Source organism: Helianthus annuus, chromosome 13, assembly GCF_002127325.2.
Source record: "Helianthus annuus cultivar XRQ/B chromosome 13, HanXRQr2.0-SUNRISE, whole genome shotgun sequence".
NCBI lineage: Eukaryota > Viridiplantae > Streptophyta > Magnoliopsida > Asterales > Asteraceae > Helianthus > Helianthus annuus.
In genome coordinates, this window is record NC_035445.2 from 139,991,086 (window position 1) to 140,003,843 (window position 12,758).

A 12,758-nucleotide genomic window follows, 5' to 3' on the forward strand; every position below is an offset into this window, starting at 1 on the left:
GTTGATCCCGCTGACATACCTTAGGGATACGAATTACACTTTACTCTAATTTAAAACTTTAAGTCAAACTGGAAAGAAAAAGGGGTCCGGTTAAAATGTTCAGGCGTTTACACCAAGTATGATTTATCCACAACAAAGCATAAGCATAGCTCACATCCAGCCTAGGTGGGACACAACGTGACTGATCCATATCAAATAAGTCTATTTTTTGCACTAAAATGATCTAGAAATTTTTATGCATTAAAAATACAATTTAATCGACTTTGGCCAACCGTTTTTAACGGTACCCGTATAACCCATTTGAGATGAGACATGACCCAATCGACTCGTTCGTTAATAATAAAAGCACGAGGAGTTAGATTTCCAAGATCTACCTTAATCATATCTTGGAACCTATAACTAATGCTCGTTCGGTTTCGATTATAAACGGTTAAGTTATCTTGGTTAAACGCGGGCTTTAGACGTGGGTGGTGGATCAATTATCGTTACATCTCCTCGAACACTATTTCGTCAAAGTCGTTTAATATCCTACGTTGCGAAGCGAGTAACTCGAGCATCGAATAAACTTCTTCGGAAAACGGCTTCGATTTATCACCCGACACAAACTCTTCAACAACGTTGTCAACCTCAATCGCACTACACCCGGGTTTCTTGCTCATCGTCTTACCTCTTATCAACTTCCTCACCCTCGAAACACCGTCCCATCTTCCAAGATCCGCATATATGTTCGACAACAACACATAGTTTCCGGTATCTTCCGGTTCAAGCTCTATAAGATGCTCCATCGCGATGACCGCCATTGCAAGATTTCCCTTGGTTCTACACGCGCTCAATAACGAGCCCCAAATTGCAGAATCGGGTTTCATGGGCATTGTTTTTATCACTTCGAGAGCTTGATCGAGACAACCCGTTCGTCCCAGAAGATCTACCAAACATCCGTAATGCTCAATTCCCGGCTCTAGGTTATAATCGGTTGTCATGGAATCAAAGTATCTCAATCCGTCTTCTAACAATCCAGCATGAGCACAAGCGGATAAAAGACCGACAAACGTGATCTCGTTAGGTTTGACCGTTGACTTCTGCATTTCTTGAAACAATCGTATCGCGTCTCGAGCTTTTCCATGGGTGGCTAACCCTCCCACCATTGTACTCCACGAAATCACATCTCGTTCAAGCATTTTGTCGAACACTTGCCATGCCTGCTCGATATTTCCGCTCTTCGCGTACATTTCAATCAACGCATTGCATACGCTCGTCTTTCGCAAGAACCCATTTCTCTCCGCGTAAAAATGTACCCATTTCCCCAGCTCAAGAGCTCCCAACTGCGTGCAAACCGACAACACAGACAATAAACTAATCCAGTCGGGTTTAACCCCAGCCCGTTGCATCATGTGGAACATGTCTAACGCGTCGGTATTACTCCTAACTCGCGTGTACCCAGAAATCATCGCAGTCCATGAAACAACCGATTTCTCCGGCATTTGTTCAAACAATTCTCTAGCCTTCTTCATCTGTCCAACCTTTGTATACCCATAAATAACAGTATTCCAACATATCACATCTCTTTGAGACATTTCATCAAACACCTTGTGTGCATCATCAACACCACCACATTTTACATACATATCCAAAAGTGAATTTTCAATAACAATATTGGACTCAACTCCATATTTCAACACATGCCCATGAACTTGTTTGGATAAACGAAGATCCGGAAGCCCTCCACACGCCCGTATAACAAACGGGTATGTGAAATTATCAGGAGAAATTTGTTCTCTAAGCATTTGCTTGTATAAATAAATGGTAAGTGAATTATTCAAGTGGGTGTGTGTATAAGCTTTAATTATAGCATTGTATAAGTAAATGTTGGGGTGAGATACCTCTTTGAATAATGATTTTGCATAGTCTATTTGTTCATGTTGGTCACATATGTTTACCATTTTTGTGACCAAGTAACTGCTGGTTTTTGACAGTGAGAATTTGATTATTTGGGTGTGGATTTTCTTCAATTTGTTCATGGTTTTACAGCTTTGCAAGATGTTCATGAACATGTTCTCCAAGATTTTTAAGGAAAGAATGTCGCTACTTGCTGCCATTGATACACACACAACTGTCACACTGAAAGGTTTCAGAAAGATAATCACGATGAAAGGTAGTGAGAATGTTGAATTTGAGTGTTTGGACGGTGAATTAGGAAGTGGGGTTGTGATGGGTGGCGCTGAAAGTGGTAGTGGAGATGGTGCCTACAATGTGTTCGATGGAAGTCCTGAGAGAACTGGATGGACTTTTAAGGAAAATATAAAGTTCCTGACTAAAAGAAAATTTAGTTCTCAAGAAAAACCAATAAATGACCAAACCTGAAAGTGATCTTAGAAACCAATTGCGTTTTGGGGAAAATCCCAAATACAAATGCAGATGAGTACCAGTACTGATACCTACACCGTACAGCCGTACAGATACCGAACCGATACACTTGGTATGGTATTCAGTACCCACTTTTCTTCAATTTTAGTATCAATATTAATAACGGTACCGTACATATCTCATTTCTAGTACATGTATAGTTTATGTGCTGGAAAGTTACAAACATTACGAAATACAAATAAAAAACTATTATGTACAACATATTTTCTATGTATACTATTATTATCAACTTGATCATCATAAACATTCGAGTAGCACCGTGTTCAAACCAAGAAAGGATACCTATATCTATACAGTGTCAGCAATTTAAAACACGACACAAAATTAATTAGGTCTTGAGTTGGCATATCTAACTCGTTTAATAGAAGTTGCGTATTCACATTGACATGTCTAGTTAAACAAGTTGTGTTCAAGTTAACCAATTTTATCAAAATAGTTGACCCCATCAACCTGCTTAATTAAACAAGTTAACCCGCTAACCCATTTTGACCCGTATTTTACATCCCACCAACCCTGATCAATGCTCATCAACTTGTTTGACACGTTTAGATAAATGGGTTAAATGCGTTAGGTTCTGGTTACATAAATTTAAGCTTATTCACGTTAGGACTAATTTTTATACAAACAAAAATGAGTCGTGTGTGAATTAAACACTTCAATTTGCCAACCCAACACGATTCACACCTCTAGGACTTAACTTTAAACGAATAGAAACTAAATCGTTTTTTATAGTTTTACCTACATGTGTCACACTTGACTAAAAATACATAGAGATTTAGGAGGCTAGCAAATTTTACATCCATTAATGTCAAACTACATAGTCCATAAAAGCAATTCAGCATATTTACAATCACAAACAAACTAGACATAATTCCCCCATCAACATTCAAACCTCCACACACAAACCTCTAATATCAACATGCCCTAATTCTAATACTTCAAGCAGGTGAGATCACAGAAACTACCACCAAATTAGTCGCACCCTATTTCTCAAAACAAACTACGAAGCCGACGAAAGGGGAGGCGCCTAAAAACAAACAATATTTAGTTTTCATTACTTTCCAAAGTAAATCCCGACACTTCGTTGTCTACAGAAGAAAGAGGAAACTTGCTGCCAGTTTTCAGTTTCTTGACATCTTGACTCGAGCATATTAATATCCGTTTAACCATGATACAAAACTCCCTACAAGGTGACAGATTAAAGAGTTAATTACACAAATAGTCCTTGAGTTTGTAAACAATTCAAATAGTCATTTTACATAAACTTACATATCTATTTAACATAAGTAACTTAAACATGCAACTCTCTAACATTAAACACTGAAAGTGTTAATTTTACTAAACCATAGGTTGAAAAAATAGCCAGAACAGTACCATTACCTACTTTTGTAGCAATTACAATCTACCTCCGTTAACCCCTCCACTCATTCTGTTAGTTTTGCATAAAATGACCATAATGCCCCTCTTAATAAAAAAATTATAAGTTATATAAAAATCAGAGAAAAAAACATAAATTTAACACTGCGTCAAAAATCTACAAAAGTGAGTACTAGTACTGTTTTGGCGATTTTTAAACTAATGGGCTGTAATGGTTATTTTCAACAAACCACAGGGACGAAAAACGTAATTAACTCTTAACTCAAGATTAAATAACTGTGTTATGATTAAGTTAATGGGGTAACTTACTGCCACGGATCATCACCCACGAGCATCATGTCTCCTTCATCGTCAGTAAAGATAATCTCCCACTGATTGCGAGGGCGTAACTCCCCCTTAATCTCAAACATTTCTTCGAGTTCATCTATAAGCTCATCATACCCTTTTAGTACAGTTAAATCCACCGCACGACCAACTGCCATCCCTTGCATTTGAACCTTAAATCATTACCATGCGTTAGATAGACACACAGATAAGAAAACACAACGCAAATAATACAAAGGTGTCATAATAGACCCATTTCCCTTAAGAACTGGTTGATCTGGGTTAGGTTTTATTACACGGTTTAATAGTCACCTGAAGGTAACTTTTTTATGGATAATATCTTCTAAGCGCTTCATTTAAATAATCAAATAAATTAATAATAATAATAACAAAGTTCTAGCAATGACATTTATAACATATACCTTACTTATACTAGAGTAAATAATTTTCGATTCTGAGGTTTGGCCAGTTTTGCGACTTTCGTTCAAAGGTTTGTTTTTCCGCATCTGAATTTAAAAGGTTTAATCTAGTTATTTTCATCCAGCTCGTTAACTCCATCCATTTTTCTCCATTAAGTCAGGGTTATTTCCGTCTTTTTCTGTCAACTTAAAGGGCAATTCGGTCATTTTCAGAGGTGTTCGGTCTTTTAACATTAAGTGAAAAAGATCGAATTTCCCTTTAAGTTGGCAAAATAACGAAAATACCTATGACTTAACGTTAAAAATGGATGGAGTTAACAAGTCGGATGAAAATGGCAAGGTTTCAAACCTTTTGGATTCAGATGCGGAAAAACAAACCTTTGGACGAAAGTCGCAAAACTGGCCAAACCTCAGGGACGAAAATGGCATTTTACTCTTTATACTATTATATAACAAATGTGGAAAGGAAAAGTGTGTTGGCCCAACCACCTAACCGCATAAAAAAGTACCCTTTTGACCCAAACCATTTTAACACATCCACCTCTCTTAGCAGATATATTCCCAAGTTATCATATGTACCTTGGTCCGACTACGTGTACAGGTGCTTTGTTTGCTTTGTACTTCTTTTGGTGACACTTGCAACTGCCCTTGATCTTTGCAATCTTTCGAGAGGTCGGACTTCTGGTCTGAATTCCAAACGGATGATACATGTGGCACATATCCATCAGCAAACGCATGAAATACATTTGACGGAATTAACGGTTCTATCTCGGGTGTAAGATCACTTATGGTAGGAACCTTTAAGTCAAAACCAAATAGTCTACAGCTTGAAATACTTTCAGATTTCTTCATGTCAGTTGACCAGGTGGAGAGACCTTTTTGATCTTCAGTTTCGGTAATAAACATGTTTCTAGAAGCTGTGACTGTGGAAGATGATAGCCAGCTTGGCTCCATTTGAGTCGTAAAACGACAGCCACTGTTACCGTTTTCAGTTTGACTTAAATGCCAAGAATCTTGAAAACAACTCGATTGTCCATCAGGAGTACAACTCATATGAGTTACAAGTGTTGGAATTTCAACAGAAGGTCTAGGCCTTTTAGTTTTCGGCGCCACTGGTTGAACCGAACATGTTGGAACAGGAGTTGCAAGTGTTTCGATTTCCCATGGAGAAACCCTTTCTGGTCTCGTAATAGAAGCAGGTTCGTCCCATTGAACCTAAGATAGATACAAGTAAGTTCAAATATTCTATTTTTTATTGCTTATAGAAATTATAACATATATTAACCTTCAACGATCGCCATTTAGAGGATTCCCACTGAGGAGATATATCTTCAACTCCAACTATCGTCCCTGTAAATCTAATTAACAAAATGAATTATGCCACGTCAGCAATGGTGGAAACTCGAAAAAGACGTGATTATTGCGTTAAAAGTGAAGTTACCTTCTTTCCGGAGAGTCCTCGCCCTCAAATGGCATCTTAAATCTCATGCCGGCAGTAAACTTATTGTTTACCGCTTCTAGATACTTGTTTAAGCTTATAATGAACTGACTTGTCCTGGAGAAATTTCAGCAAACTTCAGGAACTGGATCGAAGTCCAACTTAGGGAATAGGGATGTGAATATCTGACACGATCCGAAAACACGACACAAACCTAACACAAAATTCGCGGGTTTGGGTTTAGTCTAAACGGGTTCAGGTCAGTTTCAGGTTGAACCCGCGAACCCGTTTAGCTAAACGAGTTGGGTTCATGTCAACCCTGTCGAGTAGGCGGGTTGATGCGTTTAACCCATTTATATTATACTTTTTTTACAATATGTTTTATGTCATAAATTAAATGTGTGTACTTTATGTCATAATTATAACTTAAAAAGAGAAACTGGCATAAGATTTTATAAGACGTAATTGTATTATATACATTTGTGTTTTTTGTAGTAAAATTTTAATTAATTTTAATATGTTAAGTTGCGAAAAAAATAGAAAAAAAAAATCGGGTTGAACGGGTTGTGTTCGGGTTCATACGTATGACACGGTTTTCGGGTTCAGGTCGGCTTTAAAATATATGTTTTGGGAAAATATCATATAGTTTGACCCGTTTTCATTTTAGCTAGTTTTCTTTTATCTTACCAATCTGCCCCGTCAGAGATGAAACTTAACACAGATAGGCTCATTAATAAGTAAATAAATTACCTCGGTTTGTAGTAAACAACAAAACGGGTTTGGGTCGCAACAGCGTGTGATGCAGTTGCAAGCACACCAAGGTGCATGTTCTGACTAGAAATTACCGAAGATGGCATGGAGACTTGTTGACGGGCAAAACGTCTGACTCCTACCCGTAATTCACCGTTTTCCCCCCTATACATAGAAAATGCTTAGTCAATAAGTTACAAGGAGTGCAGATCACATACCAATTATACGTTTATAACATATGTGCATGAAACTAACGATTACATAATAAGTTTACCTAAGAAATACAAACGAATCCCCAGCCACTAACTTCTTACAAGTAACAAAAGTACTCCATCCAGTTGTAAGCAAATGCCTTCTGGGTTGACCTATCGGGTAAAAAGAAAAGGTTGACTATCAAGAAAGAATAATTCAATTTTTGAAATGAACCTAAAGGGGGGTTTTGGCTGTGCATAGGGCTGCAAACGAACCAAACGTTCAGCGAACAGTTCGTGAACCGTGCGGTGGGAAGCTTGTTTGGGTTCGTTTGCTTAATAAATGAACGAACACAAACAAGAAAAATTGTTCGTTTAGTTAAATGAATGAGTCATGTTCGTAAACGTTCGGTAACGTGTTCGTTTATGCCCGTTTGTGTTCAATAGTTCGTTAGTGTTTTTAGTTTTTATATTTTGTTTAAATACTTCAAAATTCTGGCAAACAAAATATTTAATAAGTATTTGTGTATTATATATTATGTTCATAAGTGCTTGTTTGTGTCCATTTGTGTTCATGAACATTGTTTGTGTTCATGAACGTTCGTTTGTATTCGTTACAAAAAATTAACAAATGAACATGAACACGTTCATTTCCTTAACAAATGAACACGAACAGAAAATCTCCTTCGGTAAGTGTTCATGAACACATATATTTTCCTTGACAAACGAACACTAACAAGGTCTTGTTTGTGTTTGTTCGGTTCGTTTGCAGCCCTGGGCCCTGTGCATTTAAACTGATACAATGATCGGACTTTAGTTGTAAGAAATTTGATTACTGAGAAATTTATCTTATCCCTAGGTTTAAGGGACGATTATTTGATTCCGGTTTTTACTAAACTAGATCATAATAATCACTTTAAAAAGACGCATCCAAACTCCACTAAAGTTGTAACATATACACAAGTAATTGAGATCATAGTGACCTCTAAAGATATGCTTAAAACGCCACTCGAATCCATGAAGATCTTTGGCTACTAACTCCTGAGTAGGTGTCGGTTGAGTCATATCCTAAACAAACTCAAAAAAGTAAGATATCAAAAAGTAAACATCAGAAACTGGGTTAGGTGGGGTGGGGTCCGACTCCGTACTAACAAAAAATTACAAAATTACCAAGGGAGGTAGGCATTCATTTGCATGCTTCCGAAGCACAGAAAACCCGCCATGCGTGCTCGTATCCGATGCTGTCAATACTTTACAAAAAGAATAAACGTTTGGTCTAGGAGGCTCTGCAACGCATTCTTCGGGACTCGTGGGATCGCTATCACTTTGCTACAGATTGTAGTAACATGTAATAAGCAATTAAACATGTATTCTTATTTCACAAATAGCATAAACTTTAATCTTACATTTGCGTCTGGAAGTAAAGTGATTTGAGCATAAACCTCATCCGTATCTTGTTCAGCCTGCAAATTTAACCAAATTCAACATCAAAATCTCTTAAAACGAACACTGTGGGAGACAAACGTCACATACCAGTAGCTGCGTATGAACAACACGACAAAGGATCTTTGATTTGAGGCTGAAGAGACTAATCGCCTGACTTAATTCCTGATTCGTTGATGCCTCTAACTATAACACCGATAAAAAACAAAATATCCCAATTATTGTATAATAAAACTTACATGATCAAAATAAAATCTAAATTCACAGATTAAGAAACTGTTTACCTGTTCCATATGACCTTGAGGAAAGTAGAAAACTCGCTCTCCGTCTCTTGGAACATCCACTAGCGGCCCTGTACATGCCTTCCATAGCTCCTTATACAATAGATCTTCACAAAATTGGAACAAAATTCACAAAAATTATTTACACAAAGAAAAAAAAAGTTAAACAAAAGCTAAAGTATCATTTTCAGCATGAATTAGTGAATGAATTTTGGAACTTTGACCCAAAATTGGAAAAAAAAAAAAATCACACAAAGCAAAAGACATTTTAAATTAACACAAACTAAAGTATCATTTTCAGCATGAATTAGCGAAGAATTTTTGTAAAATTTGGACAAAAATTTAGAATATTCACACAAATGATTTACACAAAGCAAAAAACAAGTTAAACACAACTATAGTATCATTTTCATCATAAATTAGTGAAAAAAAATTTCTTCCAAAAACTTAACAAAATTCAAACAAATGATTCACACAAAGCAAAAAAAAAAAAAACAAATTAAACTATCATTTACTGAATTAGTGAACAAATTTTGCAAAATTTTGGCACAAAATTGGAACAAAATTCACACAAATGATTTACAAAAGCAAAAAACAAACTAAATTATCATTTTCATCATTAATCAGTGAATAAACATCCCAATTTCACCTTCAGAACAGAGAATATTCGGTCCTCGATGCTCCATATAACACAGAGTCTGAAGAAACAAAATAATCAAACAAATTAAACCGCGAAAATCATCAAATTCTCCACATTACACGCGACTAACCACAACTACATACTCATGAACAAACAGTGATAGCAATATGGTGGTAAATCTGGAAACAAAACCCTAGAAAGGCGAATATTGGGTTACAAAGACGCAGATCGGAAACCGCAAGGGTTGATGATGGTTTAGGTTCCGAATTGGTTGATGTTTGTGTGAAAATGGCGTTAATTATAGTGTTTCTCTCTCTAAAAACACACTTTTGGTGTCGCTTTCTCTCACTGTAAGCCTTTGTTTGTCTCCTTTCATGGTGGTGTGTAGTGCGTGAGCCTAACTTCACTAACCCTGGTTAGGTTAGGATGGATGGGTCCGGTTAAACTAATTTCGTTTTTTTTTTTTAGTTTTTACATATATCCCCTTATTAAGATACATTATTACATATTTACCCAACTCCTTACTCATTTACCCTTTTAGTTATCCCTTTCCTTTAATCAAAATTTTAAAACCACCTTCCCTGCTTCTTTACATATCAAAGGTGAATTCATCGTTACTCTTTCATTTCTCTTGTTGATTGCCATGAAATTGCCCTTAAGACTAGTGGGTATGGAGAGCCTCATCCCCAAGAGGACGGGCCGCCATGTCAGCGTCACGTAGGCTTGGTTTGAAGGGGATGAACTCCTTTATATATATATATATATATATATATATATATATATATATATATATGTATGTATGTATATATGTGTGTGTGTTAGGAGAGAGGAGAGAGGCACGGCTACACCGGCTGTGGGGAGCCGAAGTTGCCCAGCCGGACATGAGAGAGGAGAGAGGCACGGCTACACCGGCTGTGGCTACACCGGCTGGGCCTCAGCCGGCCCCCATACCCACTAGTCTAATTACTTTGCAGATGGTGTTCATTTCATAATCAAACCGTAATTGCTTCATTCATTTCATATAGTTATACATATATGCTATCCATCGTATCATATCATAGTCAATGATACTGCAAAATCCAGTAGCATAAAGTAGTTATAAATTACTACTGCCTTGAATACTCAAATAGACGATGAACAAATTAGGGTTTCATAATAAAATTAAAATTAAAATAGTGAATTTGAAGAGGAATTAACATGTACTAGAGGTATTAGTGGAGGGTAAATGGCCTTCTAACTTTTCGATTCTGAAAGTGAGTGGAAGATTGATTTCGCAAGACAAGAAGAATCGAAAATCGTTCCCGGTCATTACTACAAGGTTGTTTTATTCAATCAATTCATTACACGATTATTAGGGTTTTGTCGATTTGATAACTACCAGATTGTTTTATTGGATCAAAGGTTGTTAGCTCACTTGAATTATTTAATGTTTAATATGTTTCTGGTTGATTTATTCTGGTTGTGTATGATATGTTCATGGTCTTTTGTTCTCATTAGGTGATTGATGATGGATGACGAAAACAACCCATTTAGTTTGGATTTATACTTCTTAAATTTTAAGTTTCTTGAATGTAATCGATTATGAACAAATAAGGATTGCATTTTAATGAAAGTTTGTGTTTTATATTATGAGTATTATGTTTTTGTTTGTATTGTTTGACAAGAGTAAAAGGTAGAAGAATTAGAGTGATACTATATGAATTGGGTAAATATGTAAATGATTGATGATATTAGAATGGGGAAATATGTAAATATTCATTTAAAAGTTCATTAAGGGTAAAATAGTCATAAATAAGAGTAATTTTAATGAAAAGGGGAAATATGTAATATATATGAGTTAGTGAGGGAAATATGTAATTATTTTTTTGGTTTGGAGAAATACGTAATAAGACAGCTTAGGAGAGAGAAATATGTAAAAATCCCTTTTTTTATATTTTTCTAAGGGAAAATTGAATTTAATACTCTTGATTAATTTTGATATATTGGCCGGCAACAGTCCACGGGTAAAAAATTATTTTGTGACTATTGTAACTTTTAACTTATTTCACCTTGTTTTAATACTAATTAAAACTTAACCCAGTAAGTTTTTGCTGACATGAATTGTCACATAATCGGTTCATATCATCAAAACTTTGATTTTTTGTCATATAAGATGTTAGCGAGACTTTGACTTATTTGTCACATAAGTAGTTCATGTCAATAAAAGCTAATTGAGTTAATTTTTAGGTAGTATGAGATTGCTGAGAGAAAATATGTTAAAAATTTCAAGTGTCATAAAATATTTCAGTATTTCCTTAGCTATGACTTTTACCGGCCAATATTTCAATATTGTACTTATTAAAATCCTATTGTCTTTCTTTTAACTATTTCACGTAGATAAGATATAAAAAATATAATAACTTTATAGTTTTTATGTATTTTTTTTAAATAGTAAATTTCTTTTAATTTTGTATTATGTGAGATATGAACCAAAGAGCTCTCTCTTCTAAACTTAAATCCAATAAAAAAAAGTAAATATGAACTTTTATGGTCCGTGTAGCATTAAGTATGTTGTACAACTCCCCCCCCCCCTCCCAAAACACACACACCCTATGTGTAGTTAGAATATGTGTTATAGATTAATTAACTATTAACTATTAATTAACTATTAACTATTAATTTTATTAACTAATAAATAGTATTATTATGTCAGTGTCGAGTCATTCTTAAGGCCTTGTGTAGTGGGGCGCCATCTCACCTTATAAAGCCCCATAAGGCCCTTGAACACCATTACGGGGGGCTTTATGAGGGCGCTATAAATGAAAATGGGGGGTATGGCGCGATAATTTTCACGGCGTTTTGATTGTTTGCATTTTCCACTTTGGTCCCTCATTTTACACTTTGGTCCCTGCATTTTACACTTTGGTCCCTGCATTTTACACTTTGGTTATGATGAGGTAGAGGCTTTATGACTACGGGCTCTAGTGACATAACGCCCCATAAAGCCCCTGTGTGACGTGGCACGACACGTGTCGCATAACGCCCACAAAAGGGCTTTATGACTACACATGGCCTAATTAAACTATTTAATAACGTGGCGTTGTGAAATAACCACCTTGCAATCATTTAACAATAATTATTCGATTTTTATTTAGTATATTATTTTAAATGTAAATGACATATTAAATAAATATAACTACATCATATTATATAAAAATAATAATTATGCTAAAATTAAAAGTGACTCAACATAAAAGTTGCATTAAAATTAAAAAAAAAGATATAAAATAAAAGAAACCTAAAATTAACACTACAAATGAATTAAAATAAGGACTAACTGAAAGGCGTTTTGTAGAGTGGTTCACGAATTTGTTGATTTCTTTGATAAAAAACAACTGATCTTCCTTCGATAAACAAAATTAGTCTTTATGGAGGAAAGCAATGTTCGTCGTGATACGTTTGTCTTCTCTGAACCCAATTAGATGATCAATT

At 35.6% G+C, this 12,758-nt stretch overlaps 2 protein-coding genes across 3 annotated transcripts; both read right to left on the reverse strand.

Annotated features, from left to right (window-relative positions):
• Positions 1 to 219: 219 nt before the first annotated feature.
• On the reverse strand, positions 220 to 2,322 carry LOC110899476 (pentatricopeptide repeat-containing protein At2g20540). The gene has a single exon (XM_022146368.2). The coding sequence runs from the start codon at positions 2,094 to 2,096 to the stop codon at positions 486 to 488; it is 1,611 nt and encodes a 536-aa protein (XP_022002060.1). The 5' UTR covers positions 2,097 to 2,322; the 3' UTR covers positions 220 to 485.
• Positions 2,323 to 3,205: 883 nt separating this feature from the next.
• Positions 3,206 to 9,666, reverse strand: LOC110899475 (auxin response factor 9). 2 transcript variants are annotated; one of them, XM_022146367.2, is made up of 14 exons: positions 9,431 to 9,666; positions 9,297 to 9,345; positions 8,651 to 8,754; positions 8,457 to 8,552; positions 8,330 to 8,386; positions 8,094 to 8,252; positions 7,907 to 7,991; positions 7,007 to 7,097; positions 6,733 to 6,897; positions 5,986 to 6,099; positions 5,830 to 5,902; positions 5,124 to 5,759; positions 4,111 to 4,298; positions 3,206 to 3,607 (listed from the first exon to the last, which is right to left on the reverse strand). In XM_022146367.2, exons 2-14 carry the CDS (start codon positions 9,331 to 9,333, stop codon positions 3,469 to 3,471), a joined length of 1,944 nt encoding a protein of 647 aa, XP_022002059.1. In that variant the 5' UTR covers positions 9,334 to 9,345; positions 9,431 to 9,666; the 3' UTR covers positions 3,206 to 3,468. The 2 variants fall into 2 exon arrangements, with proteins under 2 accessions (XP_022002059.1, XP_035837481.1); XM_035981588.1 differs by having other exon boundaries at positions 9,418 to 9,646.
• Between the last annotated feature and the right edge of the window lie 3,092 nt (positions 9,667 to 12,758).